Source organism: Anabrus simplex, chromosome 1 (genome assembly GCF_040414725.1).
Source record: "Anabrus simplex isolate iqAnaSimp1 chromosome 1, ASM4041472v1, whole genome shotgun sequence".
Classification (NCBI taxonomy): Eukaryota; Metazoa; Arthropoda; class Insecta; order Orthoptera; family Tettigoniidae; genus Anabrus; species Anabrus simplex.
In genome coordinates, this window is record NC_090265.1 from 402,304,114 (window position 1) to 402,329,074 (window position 24,961).

The following is a 24,961-nucleotide window of genomic DNA, read 5'->3' on the forward strand; positions in this document are numbered from 1 at the left end:
GGTGTTTAAAATCTGAATTCCAATTTAATCTCACTTTAATGGATAGTTGTTTATAAAACACGTCCTAATTTTAAAGTTCTAAACTATAGTTTTCTTCATTATACAGTGCAAAATATTAGCGATTGAGGTGCGAGTTTTATCTGTCTATTGGCTTTACAAAAAAGGAAAGAACCTCCAAATGTTAAAATCTTCGAAGTAATATTGAAAATGATAATTTGGTCTAGACTTTTAAAAATTAGATAATACGGTTGTCTGCCGTTTAAAGAACAATTTTAAACTATAACGTACACTGAATTTCAATACAATAAGGATTCCAGGTTTGGAAGAACAGCATTTATAAAATGATCTAATTTTTAATGGCGGAAGGTGTATGTGCTCATTTAAAAACAATATTCGAAAACATTATAAGACTTCTATGGATTGTTTGTTCTTTCACTGCATTTTGGTCTTCATAGTTCAGTTGTTTTCTGACTTGTATATCTCCTCCCAGAAGGCCAGTCGGTCTCCAAAGAGGTTCGTCTTCAAGCTGAGCTCCTCGTCAATGTTGAGATAGCAAGGGTTGGAGGCTGTGTGAGGCTTCCAAATGACTGGCACCAGGTCTGTCACTTCAGGAGTAGGATTACTGGAACATTAAAGAGCAACATTCGGTCTGACATCAGAATTAGAACATAGTGAACTTCAGTGATACAGGAACTGCGTCTATTTATAACTGTTACTTGAAACAGAGTGACTCAATATTGGGCATTGATTTCACTTGTTAGGTTATCACCGCGGAGGCTGCTTCACAAAGCGCGCCACCAAAGGCTATGTGCTTATAGGGAAATTGAAAATCAGAGACGGCCCCAACATGAGGGGTACTAAGCAAGATGACGAGCAATGTATTTTGCCATTGCTTTTCTCACTGCAACACAACTGACTATAACACCATTCATAATACTCATATGCAATACACGAACGCCATCGCTCAGTACAACTGATACCTCAATAGCTTCACTGCCACGGCAATAAATGAGACAAACTTCAGTGGAAGCTACATGCTGCTCTGGCCTGTGCCAGGAGACAGGTACAACAATACTGCACCCATCAAGAAACAGCAACAGATAGTGGCAGTGATATCGGAGTAAAATTTAACTTGTACGTAAACGTAATTATTTCTTATTTCCTCCACATAATTTAGATGAGTGAACAAATTAATACGCTCTGAAACAAAAGCACACGTTTCGTAATAAAGAGAACAAATGGAAGAAACAAGAGTAGACCGGTTGAATGGTTAGACACTGCCATCCTGTAGAGGGTCTCCCTTATGAACCACCGGGTTGAGTGGTTAGACACTGCCATCCTGTACAGGGTCTCCCTTATGAACCACCGGGTTGAGTGGTTAGACACTGCCATCCTGTACAGGGTCTCCCTTATGAACCACCGGGTTGAGTGGTTAGACACTGCCATGCTGTACAGGGTCTCCCTTATAAACCACCGGGTTGAGTGGTTAGACACTGCCATCCTGTACAGGGTCTCCCTTATGAACCACCGGGTTGAGTGGTTAGACACTGCCATGCTGTACAGGGTCTCCCTTATAAACCACCGGGTTGAGTGGTTAGACACTGCCATCCTGTACAGGGTCTCCCTTATGAACCACCGGGTTGAGTGGTTAGACACTGCCATGCTGTACAGGGTCTCCCTTATGAACCACCGGGTTGAGTGGTTAGACACTGCCATGCTGTACAGGGTCTCCCTTATAAACCACCGGGTTGAGTGGTTAGACACTGCCATCCTGTACAGGGTCTCCCTTATGAACCACCGGGTTGAGTGGTTAGACACTGCCATGCTGTACAGGGTCTCCCTTATAAACCACCGGGTTGAGTGGTTAGACACTGCCATCCTGGACAGGGTCTCCCTTATGAACCACCGGGTTGAGTGGTTAGACACTGCCATGCTGTACAGGGTCTCCCTTATGAACCACCGGGTTGAGTGGTTAGACACTGCCATGCTGTACAGGGTCTCCCTTATAAACCGCCGGGTTGAGTGGTTAGACACTGCCATGCTGTACAGGGTCTCCCTTATAAACCACCGGGTTGAGTGGTTAGACACTGCCATCCTGTACAGGGTCTCCCTTATGAACCACCGGGTTGAGTGGTTAGACACTGCCATCCTGTACAGGGTCTCCCTTATGAACCACCGGGTTGAGTGGTTAGACACTGCCATGCTGTACAGGGTCTCCCTTATGAACCACCGGGTTGAGTGGTTAGACACTGCCATGCTGTACAGGGTCTCCCTTATAAACCACCGGGTTGAGTGGTTAGACACTGCCATCCTGTACAGGGTCTCCCTTATGAACCACCGGGTTGAGTGGTTAGACACTGCCATGCTGTACAGGGTCTCCCTTATGAACCGCCGGGTTGAGTGGTTAGACACTGCCATGCTGTACAGGGTCTCCCTTATAAACCGCCGGGTTGAGTGGTTAGACACTGCCATGCTGTACAGGGTCTCCCTTATAAACCACCGGGTTGAGTGGTTAGACACTGCCATCCTGTACAGGGTCTCCCTTATGAACCACCGGGTTGAGTGGTTAGACACTGCCATCCTGTACAGGGTCTCCCTTATGAACCACCGGGTTGAGTGGTTAGACACTGCCATGCTGTACAGGGTCTCCCTTATGAACCACCGGGTTGAGTGGTTAGACACTGCCATGCTGTACAGGGTCTCCCTTATGAACCACCGGGTTGAGTGGTTAGACACTGCCATCCTGTACAGGGTCTCCCTTATGAACCACCGGGTTGAGTGGTTAGACACTGCCATCCTGTACAGGGTCTCCCTTATGAACCACCGGGTTGAGTCGTTAGACACTGCCATCCTGTACAGGGTCTCCCTTATGAACCACCGGGTTGAGTGGTTAGACACTGCCATCCTGTACAGGGTCTCCCTTATGAACCACCGGGTTGAGTGGTTAGACACTGCCATGCTGTACAGGGTCTCCCTTATGAACCACCGGGTTGAGTGGTTAGACACTGCCATGCTGTACAGGGTCTCCCTTATAAACCGCCGGGTTGAGTGGTTAGACACTGCCATGCTGTACAGGGTCTCCCTTATAAACCACCGGGTTGAGTGGTTAGACACTGCCATCCTGTACAGGGTCTCCCTTATGAACCACCGGGTTGAGTGGTTAGACACTGCCATGCTGTACAGGGTCTCCCTTATAAACCGCCGGGTTGAGTGGTTAGACACTGCCATCCTGTACAGGGTCTCCCTTATGAACCACCGGGTTGAGTGGTTAGACACTGCCATCCTGTACAGGGTCGCCCTTATGAACCACCGGGTTGAATGGTTAGACACTGCCATCCTGTACAGGGTCTCCCTTATGAACCACCGGGTTGAGTGGTTAGACACTGCCATGCTGTACAGGGTCTCCCTTATAAACCGCCGGGTTGAGTGGTTAGACACTGCCATGCTGTACAGGGTCTCCCTTATGAACCACCGGGTTGAGTGGTTAGACACTGCCATGCTGTACAGGGTCTCCCTTATAAACCGCCGGGTTGAGTGGTTAGACACTGCCATCCTGTACAGGGTCTCCCTTATGAACCACCGGGTTGAGTGGTTAGACACTGCCATCCTGTACAGGGTCTCCCTTATGAACCACCGGGTTGAGTGGTTAGACACTGCCATCCTGTACAGGGTCTCCCTTATGAACCACCGGGTTGAGTGGTTAGACACTGCCATCCTGTACAGGGTCTCCCTTATGAACCACCGGGTTGAGTGGTTAGACACTGCCATCCTGTACAGGGTCTCCCTTATGAACCACCGGGTTGAGTGGTTAGACACTGCCATCCTGTACAGGGTCTCCCTTATGAACCACCGGGTTGAGTGGTTAGACACTGCCATCCTGTACAGGGTCCCCCTTATAAACCACCGGGTTGAGTGGTTAGACACTGCCATCCTGTACAGGGCCCCCTTATAAACCACCGGGTTGAGTGGTTAGACACTGCCATCCTGTACAGGGTCTCCCTTATGAACCACCGGGTTGAGTGGTTAGACACTGCCATCCTGTACAGGGTCTCCCTTATGAACCACCGGGTTGAGTGGTTAGACACTGCCATCCTGTACAGGGTCTCCCTTATGAACCACCGGGTTGAGTGGTTAGACACTGCCATCCTGTACAGGGTCTCCCTTATGAACCGCCGGGTTGAGTGGTTAGACACTGCCATCCTGTACAGGGTCCCCTTTATAAACCGCCGGGTTGAGTGGTTAGACACTGCCATCCTGTACAGGGTCCCCCTTATAAACCACCGGGTTGAGTGGTTAGACACTGCCATCCTGTACAGGGTCCCCCTTATAAACCACCGGGTTGAGTGGTTAGACACTGCCATCCTGTACAGGGTCCCCCTTATAAACCACCGGGTTGAGTGGTTAGACACTGCCATCCTGTACAGGGCCCCCTTATAAACCACCGGGTTGAGTGGTTAGACACTGCCATCCTGTACAGGGTCTCCCTTATAAACCACCGGGTTGAGTGGTTAGACACTGCCGTCCTGTACAGGGCCCCCTTATAAACCACCGGGTTGAGTGGTTAGACACTGCCATGCTGTACAGGGTCTCCCTTATGAACCACCGGGTTGAGTGGTTAGACACTGCAATGCTGTACAGGGTCTCCCTTATGAACCACCGGGTTGAGTGGTTAGACACTGCCATCCTGTACAGGGTCCCCCTTATAAACCACCGGGTTGAGTGTTTAGACACTGCCATGCTGTACAGGGTCTCCCTTATGAACCACCGGGTTGAGTGGTTAGACACTGCCATCCTGTACAGGGTCCCCCTTATAAACCACCGGGTTGAGTGGTTAGACACTGCCATCCTGTACAGGGTCTCCCTTATAAACCACCGGGTTGAGTGGTTAGACACTGCCATCCTGTACAGGGTCTCCCTTATAAACCACCGGGTTGAGTGGTTAGACACTGCCGTCCTGTACAGGGCCCCCTTATAAACCACCGGGTTGAGTGGTTAGACACTGCCATGCTGTACAGGGTCTCCCTTATGAACCACCGGGTTGAGTGGTTAGACACTGCCATCCTGTACAGGGTCTCCCTTATAAACCACCGGGTTGAGTGGTTAGACACTGCCATCCTGTACAGGGTCCCCCTTATAAACCACCGGGTTGAGTGGTTAGACACTGCCATGCTGTACAGGGTCCCCCTTATAAACCACCGGGTTGAGTGGTTAGACACTGCCATGCTGTACAGGGTCTCCCTTATGAACCACCGGGTTGAGTGGTTAGACACTGCCATCCTGTACAGGGTCTCCCTTATGAACCACCGGGTTGAGTGGTTAGACACTGCCATCCTGTACAGGGTCTCCCTTATAAACCACCGGGTTGAGTGGTTAGACACTGCCATCCTGTACAGGGTCTCCCTTATAAACCACCGGGTTGAATGGTTAGACACTGCCATGCTGTACAGGGTCTCCCTTATAAACCACCGGGTTGAGTGGTTAGACACTGCCATGCTGTACAGGGTCCCCCTTATAAACCACCGGGTTGTGTGGTTAGACACTGCCATCCTATACAGGGTCTCCCTTATAAACCACCGGGTTGAGTGGTTAGACACTGCCATCCTTTACAGGGTCCCCCTTATAAACCACCGGGTTGAGTGGTTAGACACTGCCATCCTGTACAGGGTCCCCCTTATAAACCACCGGGTTGAGTGGTTAGACACTGCCATGCTGTACAGGGTCTCCCTTATAAACCGCCGGGTTGAGTGGTTAGACACTGCCATCCTGTACAGGGTCTCCCTTATAAACCACCGGGTTGAGTGGTTAGACACTGCCATCCTGTACAGGGTCTCCCTTATAAACCGCCGGGTTGAGTGGTTAGACACTGCCATCCTGTACAGGGTCCCCCTTATAAACCACCGGGTTGAGTGGTTAGACACTGCCATCCTGTACAGGGCCCCCCTTATAAACCACCGGGTTGAGTGGTTAGACACTGCCATCCTGTACAGGGTCCCCCTTATAAACCACCGGGTTGAGTGGTTAGACACTGCCATCCTGTACAGGGTCTCCCTTATAAACCACCGGGTTGAGTGGTTAGACACTGCCATCCTGTACAGGGTCCCCCTTATAAACCACCGGGTTGAGTGGTTAGACACTGCCATCCTGTACAGGGTCCCCCTTATAAACCACCGGGTTGAGTGGTTAGACACTGCCATCCTGTACAGGGTCCCCCTTATAAACCACCGGGTTGAGTGGTTAGACACTGCCATCCTGTACAGGGTCCCCCTTATAAACCACCGGGTTGAGTGGTTAGACACTGCCATCCTGTACAGGGTCTCCCTTATAAACCGCCGGGTTGAGTGGTTAGACACTGCCATCCTGTACAGGGTCCCCCTTATAAACCACCGGGTTGAGTGGTTAGACACTGCCATCCTGTACAGGGCCCCCCTTATAAACCACCGGGTTGAGTGGTTAGACACTGCCATCCTGTACAGGGTCCCCCTTATAAACCACCGGGTTGAGTGGTTAGACACTGCCATCCTATACAGGGTCTCCCTTATAAACCACCGGGTTGAGTGGTTAGACACTGCCATCCTGTACAGGGTCCCCCTTATAAACCACCGGGTTGAGTGGTTAGACACTGCCATGCTGTACAGGGTCTCCCTTATAAACCGCCGGGTTGAGTGGTTAGACACTGCCATCCTGTACAGGGTCTCCCTTATAAACCACCGGGTTGAGTGGTTAGACACTGCCATCCTGTACAGGGTCTCCCTTATAAACCGCCGGGTTGAGTGGTTAGACACTGCCATCCTGTACAGGGTCCCCCTTATTAATCACCGGGTTGAGTGGTTAGACACTGCCATCCTGTACAGGGCCCCCCTTATAAACCACCGGGTTGAGTGGTTAGACACTGCCATCCTGTACAGGGTCCCCCTTATAAACCACCGGGTTGAGTGGTTAGACACTGCCATCCTATACAGGGTCTCCCTTATAAACCACCGGGTTGAGTGGTTAGACACTGCCATCCTGTACAGGGTCCCCCTTATAAACCACCGGGTTGAGTGGTTAGACACTGCCATCCTGTACAGGGTCCCCCTTATAAACCACCGGGTTGAGTGGTTAGACACTGCCATCCTGTACAGGGTCCCCCTTATAAACCACCGGGTTGAGTGGTTAGACACTGCCATCCTGTACAGGGTCCCCCTTATAAACCACCGGGTTGAGTGGTTAGACACTGCCATCCTGTACAGGGTCCCCCTTATAAACCACCGGGTTGAGTGGTTAGACACTGCCATCCTGTACAGGGTCTCCCTTATAAACCACCGGGTTGAGTGGTTAGACACTGCCATCCTGTACAGGGTCCCCCTTATAAACCACCGGGTTGAGTGGTTAGACACTGCCATCCTGTACAGGGTCTCCCTTATAAACCACCGGGTTGAGTGGTTAGACACTGCCATCCTGTACAGGGTCTCCCTTATAAACCACCGGGTTGAGTGGTTAGACACTGCCATCCTGTACAGGGTCTCCCTTATAAACCACCGGGTTGAGTGGTTAGACACTGCCATCCTGTACAGGGTCTCCCTTATAAACCACCGGGTTGAGTGGTTAGACACTGCCATCCTGTACAGGGTCCCCCTTCTAAACCACCGGGTTGAGTGGTTAGACACTGCCATCCTGTACAGGGTCTCCCTTATGAACCACCGGGTTGAGTGGTTAGACACTGCCATCCTGTACAGGGTCTCCCTTATAAACCACCGGGTTGAGTGGTTAGACACTGCCATCCTGTACAGGGTCTCCCTTATAAACCACCGGGTTGAGTGGTTAGACACTGCCATCCTGTACAGGGTCTCCCTTATAAACCACCGGGTTGAGTGGTTAGACACTGCCATCCTGTACAGGGTCTCCCTTATAAACCACCGGGTTGAGTGGTTAGACACTGCCATCCTGTACAGGGTCTCCCTTATAAACCACCGGGTTGAGTGGTTAGACACTGCCATCCTGTACAGGGTCTCCCTTATAAACCACCGGGTTGAGTGGTTAGTCACTGCCATGCTGTACAGGGTCTCCCTTATAAACCACCGGGTTGAGTGGTTAGACACTGCCATCCTGTACAGGGTCTCCCTTATAAACCACCGGGTTGAGTGGTTAGACACTGCCATCCTGTACAGGGTCTCCCTTATAAACCACCGGGTTGAGTGGTTAGACACTGCCATGCTGTACAGGGTCTCCCTTATAAACCACCGGGTTGAGTGGTTAGACACTGCCATGCTGTACAGGGTCTCCCTTATAAACCACCGGTTTGAGTGGTTAGACACTGCCATCCTGTACAGGGTCTCCCTTATAAACCACCGGGTTGAGTGGTTAGACACTGCCATCCTGTACAGGGTCTCCCTTATAAACCACCGGGTTGAGTGGTTAGACACTGCCATCCTGTACAGGGTCTCCCTTATAAACCACCGGGTTGAGTGGTTAGACACTGCCATCCTGTACAGGGTCTCCCTTATAAACCACCGGGTTGAGTGGTTAGACACTGCCATCCTGTACAGGGTCTCCCTTATAAACCACCGGGTTGAGTGGTTAGACACTGCCATGCTGTACAGGGTCTCCCTTATAAACCACCGGGTTGAGTGGTTAGACACTGCCATCCTGTACAGGGTCTCCCTTATAAACCACCGGGTTGAGTGGTTAGACACTGCCATCCTGTACAGGGTCTCCCTTATAAACCACCGGGTTGAGTGGTTAGACACTGCCATGCTGTACAGGGTCTCCCTTATAAACCACCGGGTTGAGTGGTTAGACACTGCCATGCTGTACAGGGTCTCCCTTATGAACCACCGGGTTGAGTGGTTAGACACTGCCATCCTGTACAGGGTCTCCCTTATAAACCACCGGGTTGAGTGGTTAGACACTGCCATGCTGTACAGGGTCTCCCTTATAAACCACCGGGTTGAGTGGTTAGACACTGCCATCCTGTACAGGGTCTCCCTTATAAACCACCGGGTTGAGTGGTTAGACACTGCCATCCTGTACAGGGTCTCCCTTATAAACCACCGGGTTGAGTGGTTAGACACTGCCATCCTGTACAGGGTCTCCCTTATAAACCACCGGGTTGAGTGGTTAGACACTGCCATCCTGTACAGGGTCTCCCTTATAAACCACCGGGTTGAGTGGTTAGACACTGCCATCCTGTACAGGGTCTCCCTTATAAACCACCGGGTTGAGTGGTTAGACACTGCCATGCTGTACAGGGTCTCCCTTATGAACCACCGGGTTGAGTGGTTAGACACTGCCATCCTGTACAGGGTCTCCCTTATAAACCACCGGGTTGAGTGGTTAGACACTGCCATGCTGTACAGGGTCTCCCTTATAAACCACCGGGTTGAGTGGTTAGACACTGCCATCCTATACAGGGTCTCCCTTATAAACCACCGGGTTGAGTGGTTAGACACTGCCATCCTGTACAGGGTCCCCCTTATAAACCGCCGGGTTGAGTGGTTAGACACTGCCATCCTGTACAGGGTCCCCCTTATAAACCACCGGGTTGAGTGGTTAGACACTGCCATCCTGTACAGGGTCTCCCTTATAAACCACCGGGTTGAGTGGTTAGACACTGCCATCCTGTACAGGGTCTCCCTTGTAAACCACCGGGTTGAGTGGTTAGACACTGCCATGCTGTACAGGGTCTCCCTTATGAACCACCGGGTTGAGTGGTTAGACACTGCCATCCTGTACAGGGTCCCCCTTATAAACCACCGGGTTGAGTGGTTAGACACTGCCATCCTATACAGGGTCCCCCTTATAAACCACCGGGTTGAGTGGTTAGACACTGCCATGCTGTACAGGGTCTCCCTTATAAACCACCGGGTTGAGTGGTTAGACACTGCCATCCTATACAGGGTCTCCCTTATAAACCGCCGGGTTGAGTGGTTAGACACTGCCATCCTGTACAGGGTCCCCCTTATAAACCGCCGGGTTGAGTGGTTAGACACTGCCATCCTGTACAGGGTCTCCCTTATAAACCACCGGGTTGAGTGGTTAGACACTGCCATGCTGTACAGGGTCTCCCTTATAAACCACCGGGTTGAGTGGTTAGACACTGCCATGCTGTACAGGGTCTCCCTTATGAACCACCGGGTTGAGTGGTTAGACACTGCCATGCTGTACAGGGTCTCCCTTATAAACCACCGGGTTGAGTGGTTAGACACTGCCATCCTGTACAGGGTCCCCCTTATAAACCACCGGGTTGAGTGGTTAGAAACTGCCATGCTGTACAGGCTCTCCCTTATAAACCACCGGGTTGAGTGGTTAGACACTGCCATGCTGTACAGGGTCTCCCTTATGAACCACCGGGTTGAGTGGTTAGACACTGCCATGCTGTACAGGGTCTCCCTTATGAACCACCGGGTTGAGTGGTTAGACACTGCCATCCTGTACAGGGTCTCCCTTATAAACCACCGGGTTGAGTGGTTAGACACTGCCATCCTGTACAGGGTCTCCCTTATAAACCACCGGGTTGAGTGGTTAGACACTGCCATCCTGTACAGGGTCCCCTTATAAACCACCGGGTTGAGTGGTTAGACACTGCCATGCTGTACAGGGTCTCCCTTATAAACCACCGTGTTGAGTGGTTAGACACTGCCATGCTGTACAGGGTCTCCCTTATGAACCACCGGGTTGAGTGGTTAGACACTGCCATGCTGTACAGGGTCTCCCTTATGAACCACCGGGTTGAGTGGTTAGACACTGCCATGCTGTACAGGGTCTCCCTTATGAACCACCGGGTTGAGTGGTTAGACACTGTCATCCTGTACAGGGTCTCCCTTATAAACCACCGGGTTGAGTGGTTAGACACTGCCATCCTATACAGGGTCTCCCTTATAAACCACCGGGTTGAGTGGTTAGACACTGCCATCCTGTACAGGGTCCCCTTATAAACCACCGGGTTGGGTGGTTAGACACTGCCATGCTGTACAGGGTCTCCCTTATAAACCACCGGGTTGAGTGGTTAGACACTGCCATGCTGTACAGGGTCTCCCTTATGAACCACCGGGTTGAGTGGTTAGACACTGCCATGCTGTACAGGGTCTCCCTTATGAACCACCGGGTTGAGTGGTTAGACACTGCCATCCTGTACAGGGTCTCCCTTATAAACCACCGGGTTGAGTGGTTAGACACTGCCATCCTGTACAGGGTCTCCCTTATAAACCACCGGGTTGAGTGGTTAGACACTGCCATGCTGTACAGGGTCTCCCTTATAAACCACCGGGTTGAGTGGTTAGACACTGCCATCCTGTACAGGGTCTCCCTTATAAACCACCGGGTTGAGTGGTTAGACACTGCCATGCTGTACAGGGTCTCCCTTATAAACCACCGGGTTGAGTGGTTAGACACTGCCATGCTGTACAGGGTCTCCCTTATAAACCACCGGGTTGAGTGGTTAGACACTGCCATGCTGTACAGGGTCTCCCTTATAAACCACCGGGTTGAGTGGTTAGACACTGCCATGCTGTACAGGGTCTCCCTTATAAACCACCGGGTTGAGTGGTTAGACACTGCCATGCTGTACAGGGTCTCCCTTATAAACCACCGGGTTGAGTGGTTAGACACTGCCATCCTGTACAGGGTCTCCCTTATAAACCACCGGGTTGAGTGGTTAGACACTGCCATGCTGTACAGGGTCTCCCTTATAAACCACCGGGTTGAGTGGTTAGACACTGCCATGCTGTACAGGGTCTCCCTTATAAACCACCGGGTTGAGTGGTTAGACACTGCCATGCTGTACAGGGTCTCCCTTATAAACCACCGGGTTGAGTGGTTAGACACTGCCATGCTGTACAGGGTCCCCCTTATGAACCACCGGGTTGAGTGGTTAGACACTGCCATCCTGTACAGGGTCTCCCTTATAAACCACCGGGTTGAGTGGTTAGACACTGCCATCCTGTACAGGGTCTCCCTTATAAACCACCGGGTTGAGTGGTTAGACACTGCCATCCTGTACAGGGTCTCCCTTATAAACCACCGTGTTGAGTGGTTAGACACTGCCATCCTGTACAGGGCCCCCCTTATAAACCACCGGGTTGAGTGGTTAGACACTGCCATCCTGTACAGGGTCCCCCTTATGAACCACCGGGTTGAGTGGTTAGACACTGCCATCCTGTACAGGGTCTCCCTTATAAACCACCGTGTTGAGTGGTTAGACACTGCCATCCTGTACAGGGCCCCCCTTATAAACCACCGGGTTGAGTGGTTAGACACTGCCATCCTGTACAGGGTCCCCCTTATGAACCACCGGGTTGAGTGGTTAGACACTGCCATCCTGTACAGGGTCTCCCTTATAAACCACCGGGTTGAGTGGTTAGACACTGCCATCCTGTACAGGGTCCCCCTTATAAACCACCGGGTTGAGTGGTTAGACACTGCCATGCTGTACAGGGTCTCCCTTATAAACCACCGGGTTGAGTGGTTAGACACTGCCCTGCTGTACAGGGTCTCCCTTATGAACCACCGGGTTGAGTGGTTAGACACTGCCATCCTGTACAGGGTCTCCCTTATAAACCACCGGGTTGAGTGGTTAGACACTGCCATGCTGTACAGGGTCTCCCTTATAAACCACCGGGTTGAGTGGTTAGACACTGCCATGCTGTACAGGGTCTCCCTTATAAACCACCGGGTTGAGTGGTTAGACACTGCCATGCTGTACAGGGTCTCCCTTATGAACCACCGGGTTGAGTGGTTAGACACTGCCATCCTGTACAGGGTCTCCCTTATAAACCACCGGGTTGAGTGGTTAGACACTGCCATGCTGTACAGGGTCTCCCTTATAAACCACCGGGTTGAGTGGTTAGACACTGCCATCCTGTACAGGGTCTCCCTTATAAACCACCGGGTTGAGTGGTTAGACACTGCCATGCTGTACAGGGTCTCCCTTATAAACCACCGGGTTGAGTGGTTAGACACTGCCATCCTGTACAGGGTCTCCCTTATAAACCACCGGGTTGAGTGGTTAGACACTGCCATGCTGTACAGGGTCTCCCTTATAAACCACCGGGTTGAGTGGTTAGACACTGCCATGCTGTACAGGGTCTCCCTTATAAACCACCGGGTTGAGTGGTTAGACACTGCCATGCTGTACAGGGTCTCCCTTATAAACCACCGTGTTGAGTGGTTAGACACTGCCATGCTGTACAGGGTCTCGCTTATAAACCACCGGGTTGAGTGGTTAGACACTGCCATGCTGTACAGGGTCTCCCTTATAAACCACCGGGTTGAGTGGTTAGACACTGCCATCCTGTACAGGGTCCCCCTTATAAACCACCGGGTTGAGTGGTTAGACACTGCCATGCTGTACAGGGTCTCCCTTATAAACCACCGGGTTGAGTGGTTAGACACTGCCATGCTGTACAGGGTCTCCCTTATAAACCACCGGGTTGAGTGGTTAGACACTGCCATGCTGTACAGGGTCTCCCTTATAAACCACCGGGTTGAGTGGTTAGACACTGCCATGCTGTACAGGGTCTCCCTTATAAACCACCGGGTTGAGTGGTTAGACACTGCCATGCTGTACAGGGTCTCCCTTATAAACCACCGGGTTGAGTGGTTAGACACTGCCATCCTGTACAGGGTCTCCCTTATAAACCACCGGGTTGAGTGGTTAGACACTGCCATGCTGTACAGGGTCTCCCTTATAAACCACCGGGTTGAGTGGTTAGACACTGCCATGCTGTACAGGGTCTCCCTTATAAACCACCGGGTTGAGTGGTTAGACACTGCCATCCTGTACAGGGTCCCCCTTATAAACCACCGGGTTGAGTGGTTAGACACTGCCATCCTGTACAGGGTCCCCCTTATAAACCACCGGGTTGAGTGGTTAGACACTGCCATGCTGTACAGGGTCTCCCTTATAAACCACCGGGTTGAGTGGTTAGACACTGCCATCCTGTACAGGGTCCCCCTTATAAACCACCGGGTTGAGTGGTTAGACACTGCCATCCTGTACAGGGTCCCCCTTATAAACCACCGGGTTGAGTGGTTAGACACTGCCATGCTGTACAGGGTCTCCCTTATAAACCACCGGGTTGAGTGGTTAGACACTGCCATGCTGTACAGGGTCCCCCTTATAAACCACCGGGTTGAGTGGTTAGACACTGCCATGCTGTACAGGGTCTCCCTTATAAACCACCGGGTTGAGTGGTTAGACACTGCCATGCTGTACAGGGTCTCCCTTATAAACCACCGGGTTGAGTGGTTAGACACTGCCATCCTGTACAGGGTCCCCTTATAAACCACCGGGTTGAGTGGTTAGACACTGCCATGCTGTACGGGGTCTCCCTTATAAACCACCGGGTTGAGTGGTTAGACACTGCCATGCTGTACGGGGTCTCCCTTATAAACCACCGGGTTGAGTGGTTAGACACTGCCATCCTGTACAGGGTCCCCCTTATAAACCACCGGGTTGAGTGGTTAGACACTGCCATGCTGTACAGGGTCTCCCTTATAAACCACCGGGTTGAGTGGTTAGACACTGCCATCCTGTACAGGGTCTCCCTTATAAACCACCGGGTTGAGTGGTTAGACACTGCCATGCTGTACAGGGTCTCCCTTATAAACCACCGGGTTGAGTGGTTAGACACTGCCATCCTGTACAGGGTCCCCCTTATGAACCACCGGGTTGAGTGGTTAGACACTGCCATCCTGTACAGGGTCTCCCTTATAAACCACCGGGTTGAGTGGTTAGACACTGCCATGCTGTACAGGGTCTCCCTTATAAACCACCGGGTTGAGTGGTTAGACACTGCCATGCTGTACAGGGTCTCCCTTATAAACCACCGGGTTGAGTGGTTAGACACTGCCATGCTGTACAGGGTCTCCCTTATAAACCACCGGGTTGAGTGGTTAGACACTGCCATGCTGTACAGGGTCCCCTTATAAACCACCGGGTTGAGTGGTTAGACACTGCCATCCTCTACAGGGCCCCCCTTATAAACCGCCGGGTTGAGTGGTTAGACACTGCCATCCTGTACAGGGTCTCCCTTATAAACCACCGGGTTGAGTGGTTAGACACTGCCATGCTGTACGGGGTCTCCCTTATAAACCACCGGGTTGAGTGGTTAGACACTGCCATCCTGTACAGGGTCTCCCTTATAAACCACCGGGTTGAGTGGTTAGACACTGCCATCCTGTACAGGGTCCCCCTTATAAACCACCGGGTTGAGTGGTTAGACACTGCCATGCTGTACAGGGTCCCCCTTATAAACCACCGGGTTGAGTGGTTAGACACTGCCATCCTGTACAGGGTCTCCCTTATAAACCACCGGGTTGAGTGGTTAGACACTGCCATCCTGTACAGGGTCTCCCTTATAAACCACCGGGTTGAGTGGTTAGACACTGCCATCCTGTACAGGGTCTCCCTTATAAACCACCGGGTTGAGTGGTTAGACACTGCCATGCTGTACAGGGTCTCCCTTATAAACCACCGTGTTGAGTGGTTAGACACTGCCATGCTGTACAGGGTCCCCCTTATAAACCACCGGGTTGAGTGGTTAGACACTGTCATCCTGTACAGGGTCTCCCTTATAAACCACCGGGTTGAGTGGTTAGACACTGCCATCCTGTACAGGGTCTCCCTTATAAACCCAGACGGAGCTCGCGGTGTTTGTACTCCGCGCTACAGCAGCTGCCTCAGCTCAACTTAAGCCACGAGCGGCCGCCCTATTTAAAGCGTGTATATCGTCTTACACGAAATCGTTCCTTATGAAAGATTCTGGAAGTGTCATCCTTCATAATACGGGAATTCATAAATAGTTATGACTGTTCACACGACCATTAAGATGAAACTAGGCCTCATCCGAACAGAACGCAAGCTGTGGGTCGAATTAACGATAATTCAATTATTCAAGATAGCACTCATAATAGCTCACCCTTGTAGCTGGATCAGCAGCTTTTAAACAGTGGGCCCGTGTAAACCTGTGCGGTTTGACGCCTGACAGCTTTGTAGCTCTGTGTGCAGACGAAACCAAAACCCCTACTCCTCGTACTAATTTTGTGAGTGATTTATTCGCTGACCGTTCAAGATTCGCACCAATGTCATCTAGCTTTTGCTCTGTTAAAGCTGTTCGTGTGTGAGCATTTTTTAAGGTGAGCACTGAGCCGGTAGTTCCAAATTTACTTACAATGCCGTAAATCTGTGCTCTTAAAGGTGGCACTTCACCAGGAAATTGCTGAAGGAAGGCATCACGTACCCTTCGAGTCGATTCATAATTACCTGAGATTCAGACTGACTGTTGATACTAGGTCGATCACGTGCGCGCTTCTTGCAAGGTCAAGAAATATGCGCGCACCTCCCGTACAGCTGCTTAGGTCTCGGAGAGTAGAAACGTCGCTGGACGGCCTGAGTTTATAAGAGAGACTCTGTACAGTGGACGCTGTTCATTGGCTTCTAACAGAGGAACAGTTTGTGGACCAGACAGAGAGTTGGGTGAAGTATCAATTAACATATCCTGAATTTAATATTAACAATCATTACGATCTGAAATTAACGATAGTGATATAATTTATTGCTGACAAACAGCTGGTCCGATCGGAGTAGTTAGTTGATGACGTAGAATGATCTTGCATGTAAATCTTAGAAATATACCCATAGTTGTATTGTAAGGTTACCTAAAACACTTTACACTGAAAATTAGATTTTGACAAATCGAACATAATTTGACGTTCTACAAAACCATTATATATCAAAATATTAAGGTTTTAATAGCTCGGGGACGTGATTAGCTCATGCCTTAGCTACTGGATTCCACCTGGAAGTCTGAGGTTCAAATTCGAATCAGGAAGGACATCCGGTCTTCAATCCCCGGTCGAAACCAAAATGAGTCTGGATGACTTCAGTGATCCCAGAAATAACCTCAGATAAGAGTGAGGGAAGTGTAAAGTTTTAATACAGTAGCTAAAACAGTAGGCCTATGTGTGATAGCAATATAATATTTTATGTGCACAAACGAGTAAATTAGTGATTTTTGTTCAGGATCACAGCTTTTATCAAGCTATGAACAGCCTATGTAACAATCAGGCGAACAGTGATGTTTTGATGAGTTCATTACGAACGGTCTGGTCCAATCCAAACATTTCTCTTTTAAGTTGGCTGAATGGTATGCGATTCATGGCAACAGATTTTCTGACACAATAAAGAACTTGTTTTCAGGCAACACAATGTCGGCACTGAGGCGTTCTCTGGTAGTTTACCTCATAGAAAACGATCAAGAGCGTTTTTTAAATTTAAGTGCTCAACTAATATTTTCTGTGTGGAGTATGTTATTTTTCACCAATAACAGTCCGCCTGAGGTAAATGAGTCCAGAGTAAACAGGCGTAGAAAAATGCAACGATTTGAAGATTATATCTCCTTATTTCGAGGTACGCATGGAGTCGGCAGAAAACCACGAAACATGATATTCGAGCAGATACCTGCAATATTCATCCAGCTTTACTACAACAACGCAGCATGATCCATTACTCGAAAGGTGAATCATTCCCCGTATTTCTTGTAGAAGGGTGATGTGTTTACTAAAAGGGCTAAGGACCCATCAAACCGGCCCACATATATAAGTTACCTGCGAAACGTAAAGAATTTCTTAATTTCTTGACATAGCATAAGCCCTTAAAGCCTACATCATGACTACAATTCCAGGCCGTGAAAGCATCAGTTGTAACACGAATATTTTTGGTTAATTGACTGAAACTTGGTCATGTACACTGACTGACAGAGCAAATGCAACACCAAGAAGGAGTGGTCAGAACTTTATGCCAATTGCAGGGTAGACTGGCGTCACTGAGGTATGCTCATGATGTGAAATGCGCCGCTGTGCTGCGCACGTAGCGAACGATAAATGGGACACGGCGTTGGCGAATGGCCCACTTCGTACCGTGATTTCTCAACCGACAGTCATTGTAGAACGTGTTGTCGTGTGCCACAGGACACGTGTATAGCTAAGAATGCCAGGCCGCCGTCAACGGAGGCATTTCCAGCAGACAGACGACTTTACGAGGGGTATGGTGATCGGGCTGAGAAGGGCAGGTTGGTCGCTTCGTCAAATCGCAGCCGATACCCATAGGGATGTGTCCACGGTGCAGCGCCTGTGGCGAAGATGGTTGGCGCAGGGACATGTGGCACGTGCGAGGGGTCCAGGCGCAGCCCGAGTGACGTCAGCACGCGAGGATCGGCGCATCCACCGCCAAGCGGTGGCAGCCCCGCACGCCACGTCAACCGCCATTCTTCAGCATGTGCAAGACACCCTGGCTGTTCCAATATCGACCAGAACAATTTCCCGTCGATTGGTTGAAGGAGGCCTGCACTCCCGGCGTCCGCTCACAAGACTACCATTGACTCCACAGCATAGATGTGCACGCCTGGCATGGTGCCGGGCTAGAGCGACTTGGATGAGGGAATGGCGGAACGTCGTGTTCTCCGATGAGTCACGCTTCTGTTCTGTCAGTGATAGTCACCGCAGACGAGTGTGGCGTCGGCGTGGAGAAAGGTCAAATCCGGCAGTAACTGTGGAGCGCCCTACCGCTAGACAACGCGGCATCATGGTTTGGGGCGCTATTGCGTATGATTCCACGTCACCTCTAGTGTGTATTCAAGGCACGTTAAATGCCCACCGCTACGTGCAGCATGTGCTGAGGCCGGTGGCACTCCCATACCTTCAGGGGCTGCATAATGCTCTGTTTCAGCAGGATAATGCCCGCCCACACACTGCTCGCATCTCCCAACAGGCTCTACGAGGTGTACAGATGCTTCCGTGGCCAGCGTACTCTCCGGATCTCTCACCAATCGAACACGTGTGGGATCTCATTGGACGCCGTTTGCAAACTCTGCCCCAGCCTCGTACGGACGACCAACTGTGGCAAATGGTTGACAGAGAATGGAGAACCATCCCTCAGGACACCATCCGCACTCTTATTGACTCTGTACCTCGACGTGTTTCTGCGTGCATCGCCGCTCGCGGTGGTCCTACATCCTACTGAGTCGATGCCGTGCGTATTGTGTAACCTGCATATCGGTTTGAAATAAACATAAATTTATTCGTCCGTGCCGTCTCTGTTTTTTCCCCAACTTTCATCCCTTTCGAACCACTCCTCCTTGGTGTTGCATTGTCACTGTCAGTCAGTGTATATTATAGGAATTTGTATAATGATTTCTGATTTCAGTGTATATTTTCATATGTAAACACAAAGTATTTGTGTAAGTTACAAACTAAAAGGCTTTCAAATAAAAACGCTACCGGCCGCAGAGACGTGTAAGAGAACGAGCTGCTCCTGTCGACATAGCGAGTGGCAGATTGTTCCGGAAGTGTCATTAGTCAGCCCATAGCCCACTTAGCAGCAACTCCTTGCTGTATCACCGGAAGCTCACTATGAAGTCTCTGCGGCCGCAGAGTTTTAATCTGAGAGTCACGTGATATTAAAATGGATATTATCAATTATGAATACGGTGCAGTATGAATGCACATGTGTGCCAAATTAGAGATAAGCATATTAAATCCGTTGTGTGTATCTGTAAAGGTGCCTTTTCACCAACTCTCACCAACTTACAATGAGAGGGGTTGATAGGAAAAACAATCCATGTCGCATTTTTGTCGAAAACGAGTTATCGATATCAACGGAGAGTGTAGGATGTCTGGCATCTGTTTATGCTTATGGTTTCGAGAAAAACAGGCCTTGTGAAAAAATATAGCATTTGATAATATCAGTGGTTCTGGAAAAACAACCTATGTCAAGCGCCAGTTCTGGAAGAACGACCATTGTCAAATGACATGGGTTGATTTTCTCAGAAATTTGGCAACAGTTGCATTGAAGGAATAACAACATGGATGGTAACAGCTGCAATGATATTAGGCCCAGAAGGCGAAAGAGAGCAATTCATAAAAAGGACCTAATCAAGAAAAAAAAACTCAGAGGGGAATAGCATATTAACCATGTAGGCAAACAAATAAGTGCCAAGGGAGTTGGAAATGACTGCAGGTAATTCGAATATGCTCAGAATAACACAAGAACACGAGTTCCTCGCAGTCAAACATACTTACAATGGGGCTTGGAGGTCATGTATTATAAGAAATAGGACAAATCTGCCAAATGAACTGTACCTGAAGAGACTCTACAACGGCCCCGTTCCTCGGAATCCTGGAAAACTTGGAAATTTGAAAAAACTGTATGGTGTGTTGAATGCCAGCAGTGCGTTATTTAACAAATTACTTGAAATGCATGTTGCCGTAGATTCTGAAGTCGATAATGATATTTAAGTTAATCTGTCAGATAATAATAGTAATAATAATAATAATAATAATAATAATAATAATAATAATAATAATAAACGTATGGCCTCAGCTACCGTGTGCAGACATTTCAATTTGACGCCATCTGGCTGTCTGCTCGTCAGTTTCGACGTTCCGTTTTACTCTAGGCCCACTAGATGGCAGACAGAGTAAACCGGATCTCTCTTGGGCGTCTGTGGCTGAGATTTTAATGAATTTTGTCGGGTAAACACCAAATGTGTCACCAGAGATTTTTTACATGCCGACATCGTACGACATGGAGTGTCGAATGGACTTTTTTCCGCCCTTCAAAAATCCGGCTACCTCTGCCGGGTTTGAACCCACTATCTTGGGATCCGGACGCCGGCACTCTACCACTGATCCACAGATAATAGCAGCGGTGAAGACGAATAGATATGGATGGCAGGTGAAATAGGAACTAAAAGAAACTTGTCTATTGAAAACTAGAATATGACGGCCCCGCAGTGTAGGGAGCAACGCGTCCACCTGTCACTCGGCGACCCCGGGCTCGATTCCCGGCTGGATCAGGGGTTTTTAATTGTAAAATGATTAATATCGTCGTGTCCTTAACGTTCCTTTCCTCACATTCAACACTCTACACTTCCTCCATTCTAATTACACGTAGGTTCATATCACATGGTGCAAGTAGGAGCAGAAGATCTCTATAGGTCGATGCCCCGAACAAATAGCATTTCAAAATGCTATAAGATTTGATTCGGTGTTTTATTTGGATACCTAGATATTATAATATTATTGTTAGGAGAAATACAAACATCAGTTGCCTTATACGGTTGTTTATGTCCACATTGCTGATATTAATTTCTAGGAAAAATAACCCCTGTCAACGTGAACGTCCCAAAAAACTCACAATAACTTCAAAAGTTTTCTTAAATAACTAAATCAAATACAAATAATACATTGATAAAACATGAAGCAATGTAAACCTATAATTTCAGTGTTATATTCCTTTAAGGAATTAAGGTGTAATGTTTTCTCACTCTCTTGAAAAAAGTGTTTGTATTGACAAGGGTTGTTTTTCCTATCACCCCTTCGATTGTTCCGGAAGTGTCATTAGTCAGCCCATAGCCCACTTAGCAGCAACTCCTTGCTGTATCACCGGAAGCTCACTATGAACTCTCTGCGGCCGCAGAGTTTTAATCTGAGAGTCATTTAATATTAAAATGGATATTATCAATTATGAATACGGTACAGTGTGAATGCACATGTGTGCCAAATTAGAGATAGCCATATTAAATCCGTTGTGTAAATCTGTACAGGTGCCTTTTCACCAACTCTCACCAGCTTACAATGAAAAACATACCAAAGCCCAAGGCGCAACAGCTCAAAAGGCCCATGGCCTACCAAGCGACCGCTGCTCAGCCCGAAGGCCCGCAAATTACGAGGTGTCGTGTGGTCGGCACGACGAATCCTCGGCCGTTGTTCTTATCCTCCTAGATCGGGGCCGCCATCTCACCGTCAGATGGCTCCTCCATTGTAATCACGTATCATGAGAACTTAATAAGAAGGATACCCATTAATACGAAGGGCGTACTATATAGTTTTACACTTTATTTTTTTCTACTCAAATGAAGTACAATACACATGAGTTGTTACGTCCACCTTCTCAACATAATCTCCCTGTAACTGTGTGCACTTTTGCCATTGATGTGTCAGTCTCTCCAGATCTTCCTGAAACCATTCTTTCGGCGTGCTGCGTACCCATGCCTTGACAGCTGTGTCCAGGTCTGCAAAAAAACGGCGACCACGCAGAGGTTCCCGAACAGGTGACAATCACTTGTGACAAGTCGGGAGAGTATGGTGAGTGTGGCAGCACCGTGAATCCCATTTGATCCCATTTGTGGCTCGTGGTAATGGAGCCATGTCTTATCACCAGTCACAAGCCTAGCCATGAGGTCGGCTGGATCTTGATCATCGTATTGAAAAAGTTCTCTGCACACGTCCACACGCCTCTGCTTTTCGTCTGCAGACAAGTGTCTAGGCAACTACGTGGATGACACCTTCCCCAACTGTGGCCGTGCACGATCCGCTGCAGGGTGTTTCGGCTAATTCCCGTGGCTGCCTCCATTTCCGTAAATGTGCCATTTGTTTTCTTGGACGGCCTGTTCGACCCGGACAATGTTGGCTGGTGTTGACACTGTCACATTCCTTCCAGAACTGGTTCCCTTGTCCACCGATGTGTGCCCTATTTTCCAACCTTCCACCCAGTTGTAAACTGTTTTCCGTGACAGCGCATGTTCTCCACAGACTTCCACCAAGCGCCGATGAATTTCTGCAGTGGTCACGCCTTCTTTCCATAGAAACCAAGTCGTATAGCGCTGTCCCTGACGGTTGCTTTCCATGTTGTCTGCTCCTACGCTGACAGTGTTGTTATGAAATGGTTATGACGAGTGCATTCATTGGCCCCTATGCGTGTGCTACTACCAAACGGTGGAACAAAACACTTGTTCCACGTCACCACCTTCAAAAGTTAAATGTGAACCATACCCGGACGTACAAAAAATAAAGTGCAAAACAATATAGTACGCCCCTCGTATTAATTTGTGATTCAGAATTAAGATTACGGAAGTGAGGTCCATCATATCATGTTTCTCAGTATCTGAACAAGCAGGCTCGAATTCTTTTGTTTTTTATGTCCTTAGATATTCTAATAATAATAATAATGTTATTTGTTTTACGTCCCACTAACTACTTTTTCAGGTCTTCGGAGACGCCGAGGTGCCGGAATTTAGTCCCGCAGGAGTTCTTTTACGTGCCAGTAAATCTACCGACACGAGGCTGTCGTATTTGAGCACCTTCAAATACCACCGGACTGAGCCAGGATCGAACCTGCCAAGTTGGGGTTAGAAGGCCAGCGCCTTCACCGTCTGAGCCACTCAGCCCGGCAGCTTAGATATTCTGTAGCAATTATAACTAAAATATAAATTTATTCACATTATAAGTTTAATCATATTATAAAACCGGAGACTTCCAAAACCACAAGTGTGCTATCAACGTCCCAGCGGGACATTTAGAAAGAGGCGCTAGGTAAACAAAAAACAGTATCAAAATGTGCTCCAAGTTTTGGAATAACTTCTAGCACCAAAATCTCATTCAGGTTTTTGGGCCGTTTGTGGACGAATATTTCAGAAAGCCTTCCTTAAGTAGGAGAAGGTTGCTAGCTAGCTCAGGCGGTGAAAACGAGTCCACTTGACCTTGAAGGATGCGTTTCTGTTCGTCGTCAGGAAGTCAAGAAATTTAGAAATGACTTTTTCACTCCTGGAAATACCGTGGTCCTAGAATTTAATTGGGTTACAGAAGGAATGAGTTCCAAGTCAATTCCTGAGTGCAGATGAAGTCACACAGTATCACATTTTGTGCCGATTTTATGGAGATAATGGAATCCTTTAGTTTCTACTTCTCCAAGCGTCTACGTGGTTTATACGGAGAAGGTTTTGAATATTTTTTTTTTGCTAGGGGCTTTACGTCGCACCGACACAGATAGGTCTTATGGCGACGATGGGGTAGGAAAAGCCTAAGAATTGCAAGGAAGCGGCCGTGGCCTTAATTAAGGTACAGCCCCAGCATTTGCCTGGTGTGAAAATGGGAAACCACGGAAAACCATCTTCAGGGCTGCCGATAGTGGGATTCGAACCTACTATCTCCCGGATGCTAAGGTTTTGATTTAAAGTAGGGGAAGTGTAGATAACAAGCAAGGGTGTGAGTATTTTGAAACTGCTGTGCTTGCTAGGGGAGAGGCTTTCATGCACACCCTCTCTTCAGTTATCCTCTGCCCATCCACTTCCATGAAATTAAGACGTTGTAAATGGCAATAGAAATTTCATTTAATGTGTGGGATTTCAAGACACTGATAATATTCAAAAAATATTTTCTGAAAGTATAAAAGCTATTTAACCTCTTCTGGTAGTCCAATGTGCATCCACGTATTATTCAATACATGCATACACAATAATTGGCGTCAATAAAAAGCAGTGATTCTTCAAATTGGGTTGGTGCAAGCTTCATCACGGCTTTTCACTAATGAGGGTCTTGATCATACAGCCCTCTTACAATAAATACTGAAACTTCCTAAGTATTTTACGCAACCCATCTCTTACCAATTTTCTTTGTCCTTTTCTCCTTCTCTCCTTGGAAATTTTGACAAGGTTCAGCTGGTGCCGGCTCGTCCACTCTCAATTACTTTTGCTGTTGATAGCGCCATTCGAACGGCGATGGACGCCAGTCGTACATCCAGTTACCAATTTCTGATATCGTACAAATTACTCCTTACAGATTCATTTTACTGGTTCTTTCTACATGCAATACATCAAATGTTGTACTTACCCTGTCCTGGCGAAGTCACTGTACATTTTCAACAGGCGGGCCCGAGTAATCGCTTCTGGAGAATCAGGAGGCACCACGGGATCCATGAATTTTAACACAAGGATATAAAAGTAGTCGTCTTCGTGGGAGGCTCCTAAATGGCAAAGAAGGCACAAGTTACAAAACATTGATAATGTAGTAACAGCTTTTTCACAACCCGTTCAGAGGTGTTGGGTGACATTTTGTCCTACATCCTCGTGTATCAATGAGCAGAAGTCTTGTTTGATGAAAGATATCCTTGTGGTTTGTAACGTGCAAATTCTGTTACTCGATCCTG

At 48.7% G+C, this 24,961-nt stretch overlaps 1 protein-coding gene across 1 annotated transcript in view; it reads right to left on the bottom strand.

Annotated features, from left to right (window-relative positions):
• Nucleotides 1–333: 333 nt before the first annotated feature.
• LOC136856850 (esterase FE4) overlaps nucleotides 334–24,961 on the bottom strand; it is a 112,617-nt gene continuing 87,989 nt past the window's right edge. The window contains exons 10-11 of the mRNA XM_067135035.2: nucleotides 24,646–24,778; nucleotides 334–622 (exon numbers count right to left, since the gene is read on the bottom strand). Coding sequence (XP_066991136.2) covers nucleotides 457–622; nucleotides 24,646–24,778 — 299 coding nt within the window. The 3' untranslated portion in view covers nucleotides 334–456. The remainder of the gene's footprint in view (nucleotides 623–24,645; nucleotides 24,779–24,961) is intronic.